Raw genomic sequence first — 24,194 nt, forward strand, 5'->3', positions numbered from 1 at the left:
CGGAGCCTGTGCTGCACAACGGGAGAGGCCACAACAGTGAGAGGCCTGCGTACAGCAAAAAAAAAAAAAAAAAAAAAAAAAAAAAAAGACTAAGAAGGAAGCATAAATAAGGTGGGAGAACCAAGAGAGAATGGAGTCTTAAAAACCAAGTGAAAACACTTATGGAGCAGGGCACTGTCCGCTATGCCCAATGCTGCTGACAGGTCACTGAGAATTAACCACTGAATTTAGGAGCGTGGCAGGCAGTCATTCACAGATCATGTATCTTCTCTCCCTCCATCTTGCTCACTCCACTCCGGCCACATGTATCTTTGCATTTGCCATTTTATCTACCAAGGATGTGCCTTCCCCAGATACGGCTTTGGAAAAAACAGTCTGAGTGGAGTGAGGAAGTGGACCGGAGTGAGTTCAAGAGACAGTGGTAGAAGAACTGAAGCCGGGGCAATTCTTTTGAGGACTTTAGTTGCAAGGGGATGAAGAGAAGTAGCTGTAATGGGAGGCGGAGTAAAGGGAGGGCTTTAGAATGGGAGACAAAAACATGTCCATGTGCTGGTGGGACAAATCTAGTAAAGAGGGAGGTAAGTGATGCAGGAGGGGCTGAGATGGGTTAGAGGGGACAGAATTAAACACATTTCACCTGTCTATCAAATAGTCAACACTTAAAATATAAATCGTCTACTGATACAGGAAAAACAGGTAAGCGCAAGCTATATATTTTTTTTTTTCCAGGAGACACCGAAACCAGTTAAAATTATCTAGGTCTGTTCTTCAAGGCTAAAGATATTGGATTAATTGCACCCAGAGTGTCAGGTTCAGGATTAGCCTCTGGGCTTGGAATCACAAGATCCAAGTTCAATGACTATGACAAGTTATAATAACCCAGAAACTTCTTTTGACCTCCTTTTGTCCATAAAATACTGATTAAAACCTGTCCTCTCTACCTTACAGAATTGATGTGAGGATCAAATGAAATATGCAGACATTGTAACTCTTAGGTGAGCTGTCCCTGTGAAGCGTGGTCAGTACTGCTAGATAAGGAACAAGTGCACACGCTCAGTCTCACTCCAACACTCTACACTTCAGCTCTAAGAAGCGGAAAAAGGCAAAATGAAAAATTTGGGGAAGAATAAATACAGCATAGAAAAACAGAAGCTTTCTGGTTAGTTATTTATTTATTTTAATTAATTTATTTTTTTGCGGTACGCGGGCCTCTCACTGTTGTGGCCACTCCTGTTGCGGAGCACAGGCTCCGGACGCGCAGGCTCAGCGGCCATGGCTCACGGGCCCAGCCGCTCCGCGGCATGTGGGATCTTCCCGGATCGGGGGCACGAACCCGCGTCCCCTGCATCGGCAGGCGGACTCTCAACCACTGCGCCACTAGGGAAGCCCCAAGCTTTCTGGTTATTTAAATCACACTCAATAATTTGGACATGAATTATGCCTTAATTTCCACTTTTAAAAAAGTCAACAATCCAAAATCCTCTAGCTTAGATTCAGCTGAGCCGGGGGCGAAAAAAGTAGTACACTAAATTTGACGGTAGGCCTGAAGCAAGATCACACTTAAATAAAGACGTGACCTGTTACTTCTCCACGAATCTCTTTCATTCTTCCTGCGCCCTACCACCTGCCACGATGACCTCAAATCAAAAGACCATGTGCTCCTCAACATTTTTTGCCAAATAGGAGACATCAGTGGGTGTTTTTAAATTATTTTTTATTTGTTAATTAATTTTAAATTCTGGCTGCTTTGGGTATGGACCATAGTAGCTCTCTTTAAGGAAAATATATCAATACCTTACAGGGTATCTTGATCTAGCCATTAACTTTTCTCCTTATTTCTTCAGGTAAACTAAGACACATAGGTGTGTGCTCATTTTTTCAAATGAGAGAATCTACGTTTATCAACTGTTAACATAAAGAATTCTCAGATGGAACTTATTGATACAATAGATGCCAAAGTTGAACTGATCTTATTACTCAACTTCCCCTCACATTTGCTCAGAAAACTGAGGGAAGAACTCAGCTGGCCATGGGACCTCACAAGGTTTTAAAGTAAAGTATGAAAGACAATATACAAGGAAATATATACACACACCTGTATGTCCATGTGCATGATGTATGTCACTTTCCTTTAAAATACGTCTCTATCTCTTTACACATGTACCACTTGACAAAGGAAACAGAGCTCCCTTGTGAGGCCAATGTGTACACTTCATGTGTAATTAATCGGGAAAAGCTTACTTTTTTCTAACTACAAAGATATCTTTGTATCTACATTTATGAATATTTGTATACCAATAACATATTAGATACTGATTCTTTAGTCAGAATTCCAATCTCCCACTAAACCCCCTGTTACTCTTATTTACATAAAACAATTCACTTTATTTATTTATTTTTTAATACATTTATTTATTTATTTTTGGCTGCATTGGGTCTTCGTTGCTGCGTGTGGGCTTTCTCTAGTTGCGGCGATCGGGGGCTACTCTTCATTGTGGTGCGCGGCCTTCTCATTGCGGCGGCTTCTCTTGTTGCGGAGTATGGGCTCCAGGTGTGTGGGCTTCAGCAGTTGTGGCACATGGACTCTAGAGCGCAGGCTCAGTAGTTGTGGTGCATGGGCTTAGTTGCTCCGCGGCATGTGGGATCTTCCCGGACCAGGGCTGGAACCTGTGTCCCCTGCACTGGCAGGCGGATTCTCAACCACTGCGCCACCAGGGAAGCCCAAGCAATTCACTTTATAATGATGTATATTATAGAGATTCTAAGAACAAACTATTCTGATGGGTAAGTATATCTACCTCAAGCTCCCTCTTAGTGACACACTCCAGTATTATTGGGGAAGGATTTATTTCAAGTAAGTGATTTTTTTAAAAAGTTAAAACAGATCATTTAAGGGGGCCAAGCTATTTCAAGGATTGGTTTTGATTTGAATTTTTTTTTTTTTTTTTTTTTTTTTGCAGTACGTGGGCCTCTCACTGTTGTGGCGTCTCCCGTTGCGGAGCGCAGGCCCCGGACCCACAGGCTCAGCGGCCATGGCTCACCGGCCCAGCTGCTCCGCGGCATGTGGGATCCTCCCAGACCGGGGTGCGAACCTGTATCCCCTGCATTGGCAGGCGGACTCCCAACCACTGCGCCACCAGGGAAGCCCGATTTGAATATTTTTAAAGAAAGTTTTCTCATAATACTATTATAGTGTTATTATAATTATATGTAATTAACAATATAATGAACATAATGTCATAATTAATATTAACTCATCCTTATTACTTAGGGTCATCACTACCAATATGAGGTAATAGGCTACATTATAAAATCTTCATAAACTCAGAATTTGCTGAAGAGTGTGGAGCCCTTCACCCTCACCCTAGGTAGAATCAGGCTATGCTTTTTCTTAGATGACACTTTCTGCCTCTACACAGCTTTTCTGCCTCGCTTGGCCAGCAGTCATTTCTTGCTCCTATCAGCATGCCTAGAGCTAGCAGGCTCCCCTATTTCCACGCAGCTTTTTCTTGATTCTAAAAGTAGTAGAAAGAGCCACAGTCTCAAAGTGTGGTGATTCTGCCACAACCCAGCTGCATGGCCCTGGACAAACCACTGAATCACTTTAGGAATTCGCTTCCTTGTCTACACGATGGTAGAACTGGCCTGAATGATCGTTAATTCCTAACCAACCTTAAAAGTTTATAATGAATGAACCTTACTAAGAGCTAGGAAAAAGAATAGAGAAACTCAGAGAAAGGACCTCAGAAGTTCCCATACTTAGCTGCACGGAATTTATAGTATCTTGGGTTTGCTATGTCATGGACGTTTCGGTCTTCTAGGTTCTTTGTTTTATCTCCAATAAGTGGCGTTCTGCATTGGATCAATCACGTCCAGACAAATGGGACAGAATTACATTTAAGAGCTTTTGAAACAGGAAGTTAAATATGACTCTTAAATATACCTATTTCACATAAAAGATAAGAATTCAAGAAATTTTCAGAAATTCACAGAATTATTCCTTTATGAAAACTTTTGTTTCTAAGTGCACCTCCATTTGATGTATCAACAAAATGACACTACATGCATTAAAAAGTGACTTACCTATAACTACATCATGACCATCAACTAAGCCAGCAGAGAAGAGCTCCTGAGAAACGCCGTCTGCCGTATCTGCCCAAATGTGAAATGAAGGTGTATCAGTAACCATACAATAAAAACCAACAATCCAGCACAATGTAAAATATATTTTTTTCATTTAGAAAAATCATCCATATGTGTTTCAATTCAACAATTCAGATTCTATCAGGAGGAAAAATCAGAAGCAATGTGAAATACAGTTGCCACGTACAATTTGCATCCTGTTCTTTATTCAACAGAAGTTTTACAAACTTATTGTTTCACTTTTGTTGAACCAAAAAACTATTACCCTTTGTCTACTATCTGAATTATTCTCAAATGCCCCTCTAGAAGTTAGCTCATAACTGTTCCCTATGAACACTGCTTTTCTTTCTTGCCAAGGTAAACTCCAGCCACCATCAATCCTTTTCTATCATTAGTAGCTACTGAGTTAGAATTCATGGCAAAGGTTGAAGACGTAGCATTTGATACAACCTTATATTTGGTACAAACAGCCTATGAGCTTTTTGGACTATTAAGATGAGCTATTGAAATTTATGCTATTAAGAAAATCCTTTAACAAGACATTGATCATTTGATAGCAACAGACTCATTCTCTTAGAAAATGTGGTTGGACAAAAGAATGTAGTTTCTCAATGATAAGTGACCAGAGTTAGCAATCTCATAAAGATGGGACTGAACAGGCTGTAGCAAGTGAATATAACTGAAATTACTTAATCGAGAGGCTATACACGAACACGATAATACTGAGAAGTCTGTTTGAAGACTTTGTAAAGGGAAATTGATAAATTGCCATGTGCTCAAAGAACCATTATGAACCTCTATGTTTTCACAAGGGAGATGACATGGTCTCCATGGCGGCCTGATATTCTCACAAATAGCCAATACTATAGCTGGATAAGAAGAAACTGGGAAAGCATAGCTCCTGAATCAAACAAGCACCTAAACTGAATTGCAGTTTGCTATGCCAAAGCCTGCCCTCAACACAGACTGGGTTTCCCTGCTTAGTCTGTGTTTCACATGTGGTGATTATGTAAGTGGGCTCAAGTGTGTGGGGTGTGTGTATGTGTGTGTGTGTGTGTGTGTGTGTGTGTGTGTGTGTGTGTGTGTGTGTGTGTACCTGCATGATCACACAGTTGAAGGTACACTTATCTTTCACACTGGGCTTTAATGTGCTTATTAGCCCAGTGTCTGACTCACAGTAATTACTCAACAAATGGTAATTGATGGTGATGAGGCAGCCAAAGGTCATGTGAAATGCTCCCTACACCCTTGTGCTCTTTCTCCCTCATACATGGCCCTATTTCCTAAATCTCCAATAAAAATTTGAGAGCTGATATATATTCTTTGTACTTTCAGAGAAACTGTGGTATTCTAACATTTTACTCATTCAGTGAAATGGAATGAAGGAAATGGAAAAGAAAAACATAGGAATCTTACTAAACAATGAAATTCCATAAAAGGTGGGCTTATCTTGGGTCTTGTCCTTACTGTGAGAAGTACAAGAAACACCTTATAAAATTCTCTCAGATAAAACCTCTCATAGCATGGAACCCAGGGTAGCATAATGAAAGGCTCTACTCTGAAAATGATGTAGCTTTAAAGGGTCGGCTAGAACATTCAGCCTCACAATCGCCATCTTCCTGGATGCCACTAGAAACTTCAGGAAAAGAAGCCTACTGAATTAAAGTGCCTGCCTCGTAGACACCGGGCACAGAGTAGTCAGTGGTTACACTTCTACTGACTGATCATCTGTTAAAGCAACTGGATGTGTTACCACCATCTCTAAAGTATCAGTAAGATCTTACACTTGAGTAAGGAGCTATAATCAAAGAAAGTAGTTGAAAATGGAATAATCAACAAAGTCACATTGAGGGCTAGCACTAAAGCAGTACGGAAGCAAATTAACGTTCCCAAATGATCAAAGTGTACAGTATCTCTGACTATTTTCAGGACTCTTGGGTACCAAATGAGTCATATTAAAATAGCAAAAGGGTTGTGCTGGTTGGTCAAAAATGGAAATATTCCTTGTCTGTGTGTGTGCCATTAAGCAGTTATTTTTCATGCATGTTAAGTAACATATCAGTAATAGTTTAGAACAAAAACTTGAAGGTAATTGGTAATTTATTTTTCTTTAAGCTGCTTGACATTCCTAATGTGTAAACGGGTTAAATAATCATAAATAATCATGGACACTCTGCTTTCTAGATCATTACAGCAACATAGTAAACACAAAGGGCTTGCCCTCAAATGACGACAGAATATTTGATATGTTCATATTATATACTCAATGACGTATATATTTATCTGTGTATACACCAGAGACAGAGTACACATGGTATGCATGCACAGATCGAGCGCAAACAACATCTCAAATGCAGACAGCATCAGTAATCACAGATGTACAGTGATATAGCTATGGTATTTCTGAAACTAAACGGCTGTGCTCGCTCCCCAGGGAAGGCCAGCTATCCTCAGGAAGCCAGCACTATGGTTTCTGTCTGGGCAACAAAAGCAGAGACTCTGAATCTAACAATGGCAAATGAGGCTGCCAAAGCTAGCACAAAGGGCCAGGTAACGCTGATAAGGCCATCTTATCCCCAGCAGTCCTCAACTCAGAAATTCACTTCTTTGGTACCTCTGAAATTAAAATCGATTCTTATTGCCACTGTCAATCTTAAACAATCAGGTGAAAAGAAACCCTTAAAATAAGAATTCTTTTACTTACTATACTTGAAATATTTATTATATAATTGCTAGATTTTATTACAGTATTGGCGGCTCAATATCTTTATATTATGACAAAACAGCTTTTTGATAACAGCAACTGGCAACTGTTCAACTTCACAGACTGACTCTAAATTGTCAAAGACTGCCCCCAGAAAGAAAGATCAGTTAGCAAATTCACTAGGGCCTTATTCACATTTCTTTTGTAAAAAGATATGTTTAATTCAAATATACTGGAAATCATGAAATCTTTGTGTTTACAGGGGACTAGACATCAGGGCCAATGAATCTATGACTGACCACCTATGGCCCAGGAACATAATTTATTTGGTGGGCACTGAACCTGAATGTATTTAGACAGAACTCTCTGGTTTTCTGAAGTTCCCACCATTCACTTTGGCAACTGCAAGCATTTGAGTTTGTGTCTTCTTACAGTTGATAATAGCAGGGAGGTCAAGCGGTTAACTGATTGACTAGCTATCAAGCTAGAAAGTTTTAGGTTTTCAAAATTTTAGCAAATACAATTTATTTAATCGAATAAAAATTTACGTGGAGTTCTAATACATAAAATAATTAGAGAATGTTATTAGCTTACATATATTAATACGTTCAAATGTATAAGACTAAAGAGACATCGAGGCTGTTTTCATGTATATAAAAGTCTGAAACCAGAGAACAAGGTGAACAGCTCCAGTCTTAGCATTAGCATCTGTTTTCCACTTCTCTAGATTGTTTTGGTTATGAACTAAAGAGTGCAAAGAGCAATTTTTGTTTAACAACTGATGTCGTGATCTCCAAAGCCTGTATCCAATAATTAACCAAAATGACTTGAGATTCTCGTGCTTACCAGGCACCTGCCAGGTGCTAGAGACACCAAGAAACAGGACATGGCTCAATGACTTCCAGGCATCCAGGCGCTAAAAGAGCAACCAGTCTAGCCTTGAAACCATTTTAATAACTATTCAAAATACTAAAATTATATTCAGCCGCAAGACTAGCCCTGTTCCTACCAAGTTTCCTAGCGGTGCCTGCAGCAAGTAGAGGCCCAGATACTCCTCAGCACAGGCTTCGTGTAATCTGAACCGACATCTGAGAGGCAAAGTATGCTACCTTTTGTCACTGTTTGTTGCTCAACCCTAATTAAGACTGCTATGCGCGGCTCATCACACTCATCATAATGTCCTTTATTTAGGCCCCGAATCACCACGCCAGCGCTTCTTTTCATGGTCGAGTTAACAGATCTAACTTATAAGTGTGTATATGCTGTGCAGCACGTGTCACTGGAATTCATGCAGTCAGTAGTGGGTTCGGTTTGGATTCCCCACAATTATTGCAAACCCTTCCTTCCTTCCTTCCTTCCCTCCTTTGTTTTTAGAGAACACATTTTTGAATAGCAAATTATAACCACATGCTAGTAATCAATTTCTGAAATGCTCTTGGTAGCAATAGAATGATAATTTCAATTAAAACTTACCTCTTCCTGGAGTAAACTCAAATCGTATATCATTAAGTTCCTTTCTGGAGTTCCTGAAATACAATAACAAATAGCATATTAAAATCTAATGGGGCTTCCCTGGTGGCGCAGTGGTTGAGAGTCCGCCTGCCGATGCAGGGGACACGGGTTCGTCCCCCGGTCCGGGAAGATCCCACATGCCGCGGAGCGGCTGGGCCCGTGAGCCATGGCCGCTGAGCCTGCGCGTCCGGAGCCTGTGCTCCGCAACGGGAGAGGCCACAACAGTGAGAGGCCCGCGTACCGCAAAAAAAAAAAAAAAAAAAAAAAAAAAATCTAATGAAGCAGAGTTTAACCAAACTAAAGGTATTCCAAGTTTTACAAGATGCTACTGACATACAGACAGCATTTAATAGTTTTGGGTTACTTCTAAATACTTCTTCCATTGGAAGAGGCAGTTATGACAAGAATAAAGGGAGATATTGTTTAACTGATTCAATTTACCTTATACAAACATGATTGTATCACAAAATTCCAAAACTAAATGCTCCTTTTATAAAATCTACATTAAATCAGTAACCTTAAATTTAATTCCATAATTAAAAATGTCAGAAGCTTTTAGTCTAGCATAAATAGTATTCAATACATTTTTCATATTTTTCCTGGGAAAACAGTATTTTATCAAATTTTTTTTTAAGTTTTTTTTTTTTTTTTTTGATGTGGACCATTTTTTAAGTTTTTATTGAATTTGTCACACTATTGCTTCTGTTTTTTGGCCGCGAAGCCTGTGGGATCTTAGCTCCCCGACCAGGGATCGAACCCACACCCACTGACTGCATTGGAAGGCGAAGTCTTAACCACTGTACCACCAGGGAAGTCCCCTCAAATTATTTTTAAAAGTGAAACAAACAAGGAAGACAGCCTTAGCGATAAACTTCACAACAGCACTATACGTTAAATCATACAACAAAAATGTCCAGAGTAAGATGTGTATTTTGTTGTTAAAAATTTTATCTAAATAAATAGAGGGGGACCTCTGAATGTTATGAAATTGCCCACTGAATATATAAAACTGTTAAGAAATTTAAAATGCTTACATAAAACTACAATAGACACATATATGTACGTTCAATCAAAATATCAAATGACACTGGGGAAATATGGAACAAATAAGTATCTAAGGTATGATTTTTCCATTCATATTAATTTCAAGACATAACAGTAAGGGCCAGTGAGTTATAATTAGAATCGTTTTATTTTCTCATAAGAACACTAAAATATTATGAGTAACTCTCGACAGATGCTAGAATTAAAGTTAATTAAAAAAAACTTTTAAGAAACTGCAGTAGGACATATGAAATAGTAATTTCTGTATGCATTCAACTCTTTGCTCAGCTGCCAAGAGTGCCAGAGACAGAGACAGAGGTGGTCTGAATACCAAGCCCTAAACATCTTCCTTCCAGTGCCAGGAAAGTCTGATCAAACCCTTTGATACTCCAGTTTGATACTCTAAAACTCTGGTAATATCTCCTGGTCTCTAGGTACAGTGCCCGAATCTTGATGACGTCAGCCTATGGGCTCTTTTTTGGTCCATAGCCTGATGGTGGTGCTTTATGTCCTACCACACCCTATGACACCAAGTATGAGGAGGCCCAGAACGATGACAAAGGCATGGTACCAACTGAGAGAAAGCCCTTCTCCCAGTGCCTAGAGAAGCTGACCCAAGTCTAATACCTTCCACAACCAGAGAGGTAAAGGGTCAGGAACTCCAGAGACAACCAAGCCCAGGCTACCGACATGAGAGCCTGGAACCTCAGCATCTCCTCTCGGGTGTCCGCACCACGACTTTATCGCTACTCCTCTCGAAGACAGAATGGGAACTAGCGGACAGTAGCAATTCCTATAGCTGTGCTTCTTTCAGGACCTTCTGAAAATCTGAAAACTGTGAAAATTGTGAATGCTCCCACTAAAAAAGCCGACACATGACCGACACATGAAATTGCAGGCAACTGTAGATGGTTCAGAGATCATCTTGGACCCCAGGCAAAGCAAGCCTGCCCTGGAGGTGGAGTGGGCCATGAACCACCAGTGCCTGCACTGGAAGGGCTGTCTGCATGTTGCCTGAATTTTCTTAATAAACTACAATGTCACCACACATTACACAGTGTTTTCATATCCATCGGCAGTTCTCAAACTTTTTGGTCTTAGGACTCTTTTACATTCTTAAAAAGTATCAAGGACCCCCTAAGGAACTTTTGTTTGTTTTGTCGGTTGTATCTATCAATATTTACTGTATTAGGAATTAAAACTGGTAAGTTTTAAAATATTTATTAATTCACTTGAAAATGAAAATAATCAGCCCATCACATGTTAATGTCAAAAAAAAAAAAATTTTTTTTTACGTAAAATTATTTTACTTTCCAAAAGAAAAACAAATCAGTGAAAAGAATGCAGTGTTTTCTATTTTTGTAAACCTCTGTAATGTCTGTCTTCAGGTAGCTGGATTCTTATATTTGCCTTTGTATTCAATCTGCTGCAATATCACGTATCATGTAGCAAGCTACTGGAAATTCTACTGTATGTATGTGAAACAATGAGAGAGAAAAAGGCCAATACTTTCTTAGTATTATTATAAAAATAGTTTCCACCTCATAAGCTCCTTGAAAGGGTCTCAAGGACCCCCTGGGGGTTACAGGACTACACTTTGAGAAATACTGACACCAAATTTCATCTGATCCTAATAATAAACCTTTGAAATATACAAAGCAGGTATTACTTGTTTCCCATTTTTTGGTGAGGACATTCAATGGTTCTTTTACAAAGTTAAGGAGTGGCAGAGTGAGGAGCAACAATTCCATACTGGAAATACCTAATGCAAATACAAATGTTCAATTCCCTTTAACTTTTGAGGGAAAACAAATATTCCCCAACATTTTACACGTTACTGTAAAAAGATCAGCAAGCATTCATTTATTTAACAGCCTTGGTTTTGTGTGTTGTGCATCAGCAAAGGTTGAATGAGGACTACAACAATTCAAAAAGAAAAAATAATCACTAGGAAAGCAAGTATTTATAGTGTGTTTAATAATGAAATGACAGAAGGAGAAAAAAAGAAAAGGAATTAGGTTTGACCATAATTTATGCCATTGTTCCTTTCCTCTTTTTTCTTTTGATCAGGCTTGTCTAAATTAGTTTGTTCTACTAAGGTCATGAGCAGAGAGGTATAAGAACCATATCCAACATATCATCATGCACATCCTTATTCTTTACATATCAATCCCACAAAAGTAATACATACCCAACATCCATAATCTTTATCTACATCAACGGTGGCTCAAGTTATGGAGGTTGCCTAGTCACGTCATTCTTTTATGACTCTGAACCTAAAATACCCACCTTTGAAAAGATCACAGTGATTAATTGTGTGTAGACTTGTCCCATCAGGATGAAATATAGTTGGAAAAATGCCTAATTGGATCTAACTACTGAAGGTCATCCTTTCATAAAGAATTAATCTTTTCTGGACTCATACTTAACACCTTTAATTGAAAGTACACTTACTTTAATTGATATGGCACAAGATACTCCTGATTTAAGGGAAGCTGAAAAAACAGGTATGATTTAAAGCCAGACACTATGTCTGTGCAACTTTCCAGGGGAAACGTTAATAACGTGAGAGCAACAGTTTCAAGACCCAGGGGACATTTAATAACTCTTATTAAAAAAACTCTTTCAATCCTAAAAAAAAAAATCCCGAAACAACAAACTCTTAAACTTGGTAAGGCACAACCCCTTATTTCTTATTGGAGTATATACTGCATCACAGATGCAAATGCCTACAGGGCTCAGGCAGAAAAATTTCTTTCTTAAAATAGATAATACAATCACATGGCTTAAGAATCGCTTAAAAATCAAAAATTACAATGGGGTATTCCGTGAAATCTAGCCCTCTCAACTCCTGTCACTCATCTTCCTGGTCTACCTCACAGAGGCAATCATGCTGTAGGCTTTCTGTGCATCCTTCCTGAGATTTTTCTATGTATGCTCTAGCAAATACACATACAGAGTTCCCTCTAGCCTGTTTAATTCAAGTGGGAGATGGTAGTAGATAAAGCAGCAAGGTTCTGCACCTTGCCCTTTATTTAACTTAATAATATACCTTGGAATTTCTCCGTATAGGTTCACAGAGAGCTTTCTCATTCTTTTCTGTTCATTTATAGCTACATAGTATTCTGTTGTATGCCATATCCTTCTTTAACCAGTTACCAGTCTATGACTAGATTGTTTCTAGTCTTTCACTATTATAAATAATGCTTCAATGAATAACCTTGTTCTTATGTCACTTGGCAAATATATGAGTATGAAAATAAATTTTCTAGAAGGAAATTGCTTGGTCAAAGGATACATATATTTACAATTTGCTAGATACTGTCAAATTCCCTTTCATTTAAATTGTATCAATTTATACTCTCACAAGCAATTTGAAAGCACTACTGCAGGAACGTTAAAGGAGTATATGGCAGAAAGTGTATTTAAAACCAAAAAGCAAAAAACCAGGGAAATGTGGGGACTATGCCAGCTGGAAAACTTATTCCACATTGAAAGGGGGCAACCTCTACTCAGCACCACCTGGTTACGACGAAGCAGAACTGGGGCTTAATTTCGTTAAATTTTATTTTTTGCTATGTCCATTCAAAGTGAGAAGTTCCAAGATACGGACTGGCATGCACAGGGGTTTTCTTTTTGCTCTTTCAGTTCATCTGCAAGGGACACAGTGAACACTCAATGGAGGCCTCTGGCTAAGAGGGTGGTGACGACAGACACACGAGTGAACACGTACCCTTCCTGGTGGCTGGAGGTGCAGGAGGCCCGGACAGTTGAAGTATATATTTTACAGGATGTAGCACTTTCCTGCACCTCTTAATTTACCATGTCAAGACAACCTGAAAGAGTTACTGCTTTTGGAGGGCTCCCAAACTAAAAGGCCAGCTCAGAACTATTTGCATTCCTCAGCTGCACATGAATGTCTCTTAGCCCATGCCAACAAATATATGGGGGCACATGCAGCCCCCCAAGAACCAGATGGAAGCAAAACGCTTAGAAGTCCAAAGACCACTCATTGTCAAAGGGCATCATAAACTCTAAGTGCCATTGGTGCTGTGTACCCTCCATCACAGGGTGCTCTGGAGTGAGGCTGAAAGTCAGCCACTTCCCCAAGCTCTGAAGTTGAAGGATGTAGTTGGAGTAACACCACTCAGGATCCCTGTAAGGGCAGTAGGTACAGTGTTTCCCAGGATCCAGAGGTGGCCCCTCCCTCCTAAGCAGCAGGGGATTTTCTTAGCCAACAACATTCCAGGTGAGGGGAAAGTTGCTGGTGTCCAACGAAGTCCAGAGGGACTCCTGGACCCCTAGAGTGTCTCCCCCTCTCGGGAGCAGGATGGGGTCCTTTCAAACACGTTGGGCTAGGAGTCAGTTGGAGCATCACTCAGCTTGCTTCTTTCCTACTCTTGGCACTGAACTGACGTCCTTTCCCACGGGTTTAGGAAGAGACACAGGACGCCTCTCCATAACAGGAGGCAGCGAGGTGCTAAGGAGGTGAGCCTGTGAAATTGTGGAGAGAGGTCTGAGTTCAGATCCACCTGCTGCTTGTCTGGCCTCTGGAATCCGTTTCCTCAGCTATGAGGTGGGGAAGATAATCATTAATAACATTTACAACCTGCTGGTACGTGCTTCGGGCTTCACATGTGTCATCTCATTCCATGCTCAAAACAACCCTTCAAGTAGGGATGACTATTACCCCTATTATTTTACAGATGAGGAAATGGAGGGGGCTCAGAGAGGGTAAAGGATATATCCAAAAGCAGGTGTCTGAACAGCACGTCTGGACTAGATCTAGAACTTAATAAACATTACACATCGTCTTTGCCAGCGCACAACCCTTCCTGAGGCTCTATCAGCCCCGCCCTGAGTCTGCAGGGGCTCCTAACTGGTCTCTCCACATTCAAGCTCACGGTCTCCAGAGGAGTCAGTCAGCTTGTACCTGAAAACCCAGTCAGGTCACTCCCTTGCTGAAAAACTCCATTTCCGTCTCCTTATTCTTAAAGCAAGATTCCAAATCCTTAGCATGACCCTCTGAGACCTGCTCTTGTCCATCTCCCCACCATGACCAGCCACCTGCCATGACGCGTGGGCTATACCTTCCTTAAGTTTCTCAGGTCATCCATTTCTCTAAAACTCCACTACTACTGACCAAGGGCAGGTCACCACCATTATCTGCTGCACATGAGAATAAATGGTTTAATGACCAAAGAGTATTTTACCCACACTCACAGGCACCATGCAGATATACACAGAGAAAGCTGCTGCTAAAACTAAAGATGTACAGCAGAAGGGAAAAGGGCCATAAAAGGTGAGAGAGCTATTACTCAGGGTGTGACCTTTGGTAGATGAATGTGTAGCCCAGGAAGAAAACTGCTGTACTCCATGAGATGTGAAAAATGCCAACGTAGCGATAAGTTGAAGGACACCTACAGCGTAAGGCCAGTGACAAAAGAATCAGGAAGAGAAAAAAGAAGCTTCCTGTGGCCAGGCCACGTTTACCTCACCCCGGGCTTTCCCAGAACAGGGTCTTTAAGTCAGCTAACTAGACTGCCGAAAAGCTGGAGACTCACCTGGACTCATCCAAGCTCACTTTGCAGTTCAGACCCTCACCAGCTGCTTCCCCTGCCTCACCTGCAGTTTCCTCAGCTTCCCTCACAGATTAAACGAACTGTGTGAAAGCACCATGTGGCTCCCTCACGCCACTAACAGGCATTGTGATGCCCTAACTTTTGAGGCACACAGAAGTGGGCAGAAAGTCATGGTTTCAGTCCTGAATGAGTTTACAATCTGCCCAGAGAATGAAGAGAATGACAGCTGATCTATGTAAAATCACCGGGAAGACCCCAAGGTAAATGCGTGCTTTAAAAATAGTGGCATAAAAGGAAATATCAGACTGATTCAGAGGAAGGAGCATTCCCCCCCGCCTCTTGGCTCTCACTCTATCCATCCTTCATACTCCTGTCAAATTAATCTTCCTCTGGGGTAAAGGTCCAATCACAGAATCATATAATTTTACAACTGAAAGGGGCCCTGGAGGTCATCTAATCCATTTCCCTCATTCCTCGGGTGAGGAAACAGAAGCCACAGAGATTAAGTGGCTTGCTTAAGACTACACAGCTGGTTAGTTCACTCAACACTCCCTAAATCCTTATTGATCACCTACTAGGTGTCAGCCCTATCTTAGTAGCCACACATGGCAGAAAGGACACCCAAACCAGGGACTGCTCTTTATTCTCCACCTGGTGGTTCTCAATCTGCAGGCAGGGGATGGAGGCACAATCTCTAAAGAAAGAAGTTTTTTCCCCCAGTAACCCCCTGCCCCTAGTTAAGAATTACTGCGTGCAATGAGAGGTGCTGTTGATGGGAATTTGTTTCACGTATGATGGATGTGGTGGCAGGAGTGAAGGTGGAGAGCCACCACTGTACCCACCAGCACCGTGCCCCAAAGGCCTGCCTGAAATCAAAGCTCTCCTGTACGTATGTATCTCCATGTACCACAAGCCATAAGCTCCAGGAGTGTGAGAATAGTAACTGAGTCCTATACCTCCCTCTCCCCTCCAACCCCCGGCCTTGCATTTGACTTGCCTCAAAACAGCCTTTTAGACCAGTGAGTGTCCTAAAAAGTGAAAGTGAAAATTCCTCTCAGCATTATACCATGACGCCCAGAATTATGCCTATAGTCTAGAAAGTATAAGTTCGTAGCATCCAGAATTCTAGTCTACATGAAGCCATGCAGCATCACATAGCTCATGATCAATGTCAAATAGATCAGGATATCATACTGTTCCCTTTAACCAAAAAAAAAAGAAAAGGAAAAAAAAAAACAAGAGCAGTGACAAACATACATATGTATATGCACATGTGCAAGTGCACACACGTGCACACGCACAGACAGAGGTTCCTTTACATAAGGTATCTTGACATACCAAAAAATTTGACCTTACGTGCTGGTTGTCTGCAGGTTTTTCTGCAACTAAAACCACAGGCTAAGGACTCTGAAGCCTCCCACTGCTGTGGAGCGTGCTGAAGGACCCTTTTAGATTTGCAGCCTGCAGGGAGCAGACATTCTGGCTGCCTATGATTTCACAGAGCAGACACTTAAATTAGAGGTGCATATGCACAGCCTTGCATACAGAAATTTCTGATGCTCTGTACTGGGCTGACACCTATGAATAAATCACATGCAAAAAATTATCATAAATAACCACCTTTCCTGTCTACAAACAATAGTTTTCATCTGGAAAGAGTCCAAACTAGGTTAAGGTTTTGTTCTTTAACAGAAACCTCTTGAAAATCTCCATGCCTGCCAAGAAGAGGATACAGCTGTTTCCTCTCCCCAACCCGATCCACTCTCCAACCTAAACAAACACATCTGATCCAGCTTTCTCCAGTACATACTTTCAAAAATCATGACAGACATAGAGGATAGTGCAAAGAGTAACAAAACAAATACACATGTACCTACCACCCAGAAATTTTAAAATGGTAACATTTTTGTCATATTCTCTTCAGAGCCTAATCATAAAATTTTAATAATGTTTGACCTACACAGTACAAAATCAGTTGTGTTACATCTGAGCTGTGGTAAATCATGAGCAAACAGATTACTGTGTAAGGGCTTTGCTTCCTGTCAAGATTGTGGAACCATATTTCATGGGTAGCAGTCCTTTACAGCATTCAAAATGTCCAGCGAACATATTTATTGAACCCATGTCCACCCACAGGGAAAAGGGAGATGCAGTGACCACACAAAAACTTGCCTCATGTGTAGGGCTGGTGAGAACAGAAACTTAGTCGAGTTGGAGTTCACGTGTTTTAGTAGCAGGAAAAAAATATTAAGCACACTTCTAACTTAGGGGTTTTGTGTATGCCTCTTGATTATAATCCACTGATGTAAGTACAGAAGCAGCCTTTGTTAACATCTGTGCCTGAAAGTTTGAAGTGTGTTAGGGTTTACTGCAGAAAACCCAGACTCATCAATGTTTTTGTGATAGAAACCTCTCTTCAATGAATCAGGATCCCGCATCAACACGCCAAGTCAATTATACAATAAAAACAGAAAGGTACCCCTAAGACATGAATTCAATAAATATGCAGTTGGGCTCTAGACATCAGGTTAAGGCAGGTGTATTTATGCAGTTTGATATAGTATGTGGGGAGGTGGGCAGGGCTGAGCATATTTACAGGATTCCAGAATGAGTAAATTTGCAAGACAATGGAAGCTTACTTCTTTAAAGCACCAAATGCTACAAACTCTATTATGGCCAAGTATCATCTCCCTTGCTAACTACTGATTTGGTTCGTTTAATTCTTGCAAAAAAGGATGCAAGTACTTTCAAAATAAATCAAGTATGTAACCAAACATTTGATTATTAAAAATAACAAATTAGTTAAAGGGAACATTACACATGCTTGAGATGTCAAGTACTCCAACAGAGCACCGAACTTAGCTCTGTTTGCTTGCAACTAAGACAAAAAAAGGAAATACTGCAAGATACAGTTCTTAGTTTACCAAAAAGGAAACATGCAAGGCACATTTCCCCCCCCCCCTTGGCATGAATATCACAGAGAAGTCTTTTATGAAAGCCCCTTTATCAGGGACACTGAGTGACGTCTTCAAATCTATGGTGTAAAAGACAGAAACTTTTTTTCATACAAATGTCTTCAACTATGAGGTGCAAAAGATGGGATTTTTTTTCTCCCATGTGCTGAAAGCACAATATTAAATCTTACCTGAATGATGGCATTTCTGCTGGGAGCTGAAATAATATAGCCAAGGTACATTGTTTCCTGATGATTTACCTCAGTAGAGGGAGCTCAAAGAACCTGGAGAAATGAATGGCCTACGCGGACAGCTTCCTGATGCCCCCGGAGTGTCTTTGCCAAGTACCACAACGGGCGATTTCATGACTGAACTCTGGCAAGTACTGGAAGGAGTCTGATGGTCTGTGTGCTGATGAAACGCAGATCTTTCACTTTAGCTAAAACATACATGGGAAGCCGAGGTGACACTCTGCTGTGAACCTGTAGGAGACTGACTTATGTCCTCTCCATGAGAGGTGGCTAACTAGCTGCTAAGGCAGGTGGGCTGCAGGCTGTCTGAACTTCAAAAGGAAGCTCTGTGTCTGGCCAAGAAATTGCACATGTGCTGAGCTGAACACCAAACTTTGCTGCTTCAGAACACAGAAAGGCTAACTTTTTGCTTAAAAGCTTTAAAGAATTTGTGCTACTAATCAAGAGAGTCAGCCATAAAAGAACATTAGTAGAGTTGCAATAAATGTAAAGTGAGTAGACGATAACAGAAGTCTTTAAACCTTAGGTGATCACAAAAGGAGCAAGAACCACGCTTTATTTTAACTTTCCTATTCTTGTAATTTTCCTTTTGATTTATATGTATAACTGAATCCAGGGAAAGCTACAGTAAAGATTAGCAAAACAAGCAAAAAAACCAAGAAACAAAACAAACCCAAGCTCATGAACACAGAGAATAGATTTGGTGGTCACCAGAGATGGCGGTGGGGAGAATGGGTGAAGGGGGTCAAAAGGTACACACTTCCAGTTATAAAGTAAATATGCCACGGGGCTGTAATGTACAGCAGGGTGACTATAATTAATTATACTGTATTGTATGGAATATTACTCAGTCATAAAAAAAGAATAATAATGCCATTTTCAGCTACATGGATGGACCTAGAGATCACCATCCTCAGCAAACTAAGGCAGAAAGAGAAAGATAAATACCATATATCACTTATATGTGGAATCTAAAATATGATACAAATGAATTTATCTGAACAGAAACAGACTCACAGACACACATAACAGACTTGTGGTTGCCAAGGGGGAGGAAGGGGGGAAGCATTGGTTTGGAAGTTTGGGACTAGCAGATGCAAAGTACTATATATAGGATGGATAAACAACAAGGTCCTACCGTACAGCACAGGTAACTGTATTCAATATCCTGTGATAAACCATAATTTAAAAAATGAAAAAGAATACTTATATATGTATAACTGAATCAGTTTGCTGTACACCAGAAATACAACACTGTAAATCAACTATACTCCAATAAAATTTTTTAAAATAATAATACTCTATTGTATATTTGAAAGTTGCTATGAGAATAAATCTTAAAAGTTCTCATCACAAGAAAAAAAAATTCTGTAACTATGTACTGTGACAAATGTTACTGTGGCGAACACTTCACAAAAATATACAAAAATCAAATCTCTATGTTGCACACCTGAAACTAATATAATGCATGTCAATTATACTTCAATAAAAATAAAACAAAATACCCATCCAATGAAGGAGAAAACTATAAAGGCCTAATGAATAATGAGTGTTAATTCCAGCGTCCTCTAGGTTAGAAATGTAAGCATAGTTCTCCTTGGCTTTTCCACAGGTGAGATCTGAAGACAGTTATATTTAATGATAAATGAGGTTGAGCAAGTATTTCCCCTTTTGATCCATTTCAGAGAAATGGCCTACAATTAAATGTATTTACAAGCTAGTGTGCATGACCCTTTGTCAAAGATAGCATAAATCCTCAAGTTGGACATTTCTGAAATTACTTCGGCAAATGGCTCTTTATAAAATAAACAGTTGCACAGAAAATAACCTTGTTACTAGGCATCTGATAGGTTGTTGATGGGCATCTGAAGGAAATAAATGTATATTACAGTACATCAGGCTATACTTGTCAGGAGGCTGGATTAGGACAGGACCTTTGCTCAGAGTAATGTGAAAACAAAAATTAAAAAAATCCAAAACCTCTCTCAAGGCCAAAAGAAAAAAGCAACCACTTGTTGTGTTCTGAGACATGGCATTATGTGATTCTCCAATTCTTGGACCTAACAGGGCTGAAATGGCACAGAGAGAAGAGTGTGAGATGCTTCATTCAGATTAACATATTCCAAAAAGGCAAAGGGCTGTGAAGGAGTTCATTATTTGCATGATATGACTTAAAGTGAGGGCAAATACCTGCAAGTGTTTACAGGTATTTTTACAAAATTGAGTTTCTTTTTTAAATCTGAAGATCGCCAAAAGCAGGAAAACGGAAATCTGAAATTTGGTCTTATCTGCTTTCCATGGACACCCTTTTGAAAACCCCCGTGATGCTCCTGAATGCATGACTCTTCTTATAACTGTTAAGTGGCCCTTAAAACACAGCCACCGTGTGATGCCTTCTTCCTCCTCATCTGATCCTGGCAAATCTTTAAAAGTTAACATTTACAATAAACTTTAGCAACCGCTAAATTTGTTCTTGGCCTCTGGAGCACTAACGTATGGCACTCATTACAGTGTTTCAGGAAGAAACCATCCCTTCAACAGTGCCAGAGAAAGTAAATAAAATGGCACTGATGACCCAGAAATCCAACCGTCCTTATTGGAAAATTCCAAGTATCCACAGTTCACCAAAACTGGAAAGACCCGTAGCTGAATCATGGAGGCTACCCTGCAATGGTGCCACGCTGTCTCCTCCACAAAAGGCATATCTGAGGACAGGACTCAAAAGCAGACTGGTGTAATATATCTTATTCCAAATGCTCAAAACAGTCGTTGGCCAGTGTTCAAACACATGCTGCACAAATCGTCAAATAGTAAAACTGATTTTCATGTGTGAGTCTTGGAACCATTTGGAGTCATAATTCAAATTTCAGTGATTTTGAAAAACATGCTGGGAATGTTTATTAATCAACACCCACGTGTGTAACTGCACCACAAAGTGAAGGACTTAGCGTGACTGCAGGTTTCATACATTTTCCGTATCTTAGAATCACTGATTGAAAAGATATACCCAAGGATTTCCCTCACGATTTTTTTTTTAAGTGACTGGTCTTTAAACCAGGTCTGTTGATCTTTGACAAGTTTTTGGGACTGACTTAGCTTTTTAGATCTCTTAAGTGAAAATACAATAAAGGAGGTCAAGGGGCTTCCCTGGTGGCGCAGTGGTTGAGAGTCCGCCTGCCGATGCAGGGGACACGGGTTCGTGCCCCGGTCCGGGAAGATCCCACATGCCACGGAGCGGCTGGGCCCGTGAGCCATGGCCACTGAGCCTGTGCATCCGGAGCCTGTGCTCCGCAACGGGAGAGGCCACAACAGTGAGAGGCCCGCGTACCGCAAAAATAAATAAATAAATAAAAATAAAGGATAAAGAAGAGCTCTCACTCTACAGAAATATTTATACAGTACATCCTGCAAACTACTTGCTGTTTGTCTTTTTTACTGTTAAGTTGACAGATGCGCTTTTCATAAAGGAAGTCCAAAAAATAAGTGCCGCTACACTAGGGAGGGGGTAGGGGTTCAGAAAGAAAAGTCAAGGGGCCCTTTCCAAAATGATTAACATATCAGGAGAGCCTCCTTCCATTGGTGTGAGGCAAAATAAAATAATCATTAATTATTTGTCAAGTGTAATGTAATGTCAGAGAATTAGTTGATAACAAAAATAAGCAAGCCACTAAATATCCATAAGAAAGATAAAGAGATGGTAACGGTGAACAATAATGGGCATTCTAAGTTAAAATACAGAATCCAAAAGATGGGCCAGAGGAGCCGTGATGCGATGCCATGTCTTCCCCATGGTGTCTGCCACGTAAGTTCTCAACAAACATTCAAGATATCAAACTGACTCAAATGGTACACTATTCCTCCTTACCAGCTACATGACATTGTATTAAATGTAAGTACATGTTACATTTAATGTACTTAAATGTAAGTACATTAAATGTAAGTACACCTGACAAAACTCCTAGGTATGGAGTTAACCAACCCTACGTAAATATCCAAATAACCTAAAAAATGAGTTTCTGGGCTGTGGGCATTTAAGTAGCTATGTGGGCCAGAGCTATGATTAAAAGAGCAGATGTCACATTAGGAATGAATCTGGGAGAGGGAAGCGGGGTCTGTTATACTGAAGAGATTTCTGGCCAAGAAGCTATCTGTCATGAGCAGTGAGCCAACAGTCAGCATCCGGGGTGGTGGGCTCAACCTGGACAAGACTCACATTAAATACGAGCTGTCGGCTCGGCTGCCTGGCGCCAAGGCTCTGGGTGGCAGAAAAGTGCAGTTAGGAAATGCTGCTGCTACGGCACCTGTGCACTGTGCTTCAGGCTGCTGTAATGTCAACATCAGAGCTATTTGTATTTCAGTAAAAAGAGGCAAAAGGGAGCGCATCTCCTTATAACTGGCTTCTTCTCCACCTCATGCCCTTTCCTACCCTCTATTTGAAATCTCTGAGTTGGTTTCATGGGGAGTCAAAGGGCACAAAACATACTTTCTTGCTTGGTCCACTAAGTCTATCATAGCTTGGATTCTGGAGACAACATTCTTGAGTTCACATGCCAACTGTTAACACTGACTTGCAACATTGACTGGTTATGACATCTTCTGGCAATTCACTTAACTATCCAAGTCTTAGTATTGCTCTCTGTAAAATAACGTGAAAACAGTAAGTACTTCGTAGGAGGATCAGAGAGAAGGCATGGGAGGGCCAGGCACACAGCAAGCATTCTAGTCAGTATTCGTTAAATATCAACAACAGTAGTAATAAGTACCCTCTTTCGCCATTGAGTTTTTTATGTCTGTTATTAAGCCCCTGCCCTGAGATCTGTTCTTTCTTATCCCTTCACCTAACCTGAGCAGTAGTATAGGTATCCAATCCTCCACTGAGTCCCACAGTAGATTCTAACCGTAAGACCCAACATACATAAGATTTCAGGGGGGTAAATGTCTCTATTTCTCCTTAAGGATCCCAATAATGCTTGAATCAATGGGGAGCAGGAGACTGGCACTCTCCAGCTGAGCTTTTGGTTTTGGTTTTGTTTTTTTTTGCGGTATGCGGGCCTCTCACTGTCGTGGCCTCTCCCACTGCGGAGCACAGGCTCCCGATGCGCAGGCTCAGCGGCCATGGCTCACGGGCCCAGCCGCTCCGCGGCATGGGGTATCTTCCCGGACCGGGGCACGAACCCATGTCCCCTGCATCTGCAGGTGGACTCTCAACCACTGCGCCACCAGGGAAGCCCTCCAGCTGAGCTTTTGAAGGAGACAAAGAGACTGGTAACTGGGCCTGCTTTGGAATCCTCCATAACCCTCAGAAAGTGAAATAAACCCATGAAGAGCTGAGAATTCTCTTGATAATCCATCCCATCTTTCTCTTCTGAATAATTCAAATTCTCCGCTTTGTTTCGTTAAATCAAAGATCACGGTTTACGTGAAGGTAGAAAGACACGCAGAAGAATGAAACAATGCCTAAGGTACGCAATCCTGTCTGTGAGATTAGGGAAATTTCCTGAGGAAGGAGACACAACAAAAGTACCCATTTTGCCGATGGTTTGACCAGCATCTCTGACAACTTTCTTTCCTTTGCACCAGAAGAGTGCAGCACACACAAGTCATTCATATTATATACTCTCCACCATTGAGGGCCTCCTTGGACTCAGGAAGGCCTGAAGGAACAGTGCTCCAAGCTCAGAGTGCTATTTAATTGTGACTCTCATCATCACCGTTACTACAGATCTGTCATCGGAAACGCTCTAGGCTATCAGTGAGAGCATGGCGCGTCATGAAGACGACACTTCCATGTTTTGTATTCTCAACATTAAAAACCAGTTTGGCTCACCAAGTGAGCAGCGGGTGTCAAGCCAATTATACAACTTTTTAGAACACTAATAGGATCTCCCACTGAGCCAACTGGGAGGGGGAAAGAAATACAACACTAATTTTTATCTGCGCCTCAGCAAACTGATCTCCCCCAGCCCGTTGATGTGGCCATTAATAAAAATGACCTGAAAGGCTT

The 24,194-nt window shown here is 40.8% G+C and overlaps 1 protein-coding gene across 1 annotated transcript in view; it reads right to left on the reverse strand.

Moving 5' to 3' along the window:
- Nucleotides 1–24,194, reverse strand: part of STK39 (serine/threonine kinase 39) — a 316,768-nt gene that overhangs the window by 54,379 nt on the left and 238,195 nt on the right. Inside the window, exons 16-17 of the mRNA XM_007452630.1 lie at nucleotides 8,321–8,373; nucleotides 4,084–4,152 (exon numbers count right to left, since the gene is read on the reverse strand). Of these exons, the coding sequence (XP_007452692.1) occupies nucleotides 4,084–4,152; nucleotides 8,321–8,373 (122 nt within the window). The remainder of the gene's footprint in view (nucleotides 1–4,083; nucleotides 4,153–8,320; nucleotides 8,374–24,194) is intronic.

This window comes from Lipotes vexillifer, unplaced genomic scaffold, assembly GCF_000442215.2.
Source record: "Lipotes vexillifer unplaced genomic scaffold, Lipotes_vexillifer_v1.1 scaffold454, whole genome shotgun sequence".
NCBI classification, from domain to species: Eukaryota; Metazoa; Chordata; class Mammalia; order Artiodactyla; family Lipotidae; genus Lipotes; species Lipotes vexillifer.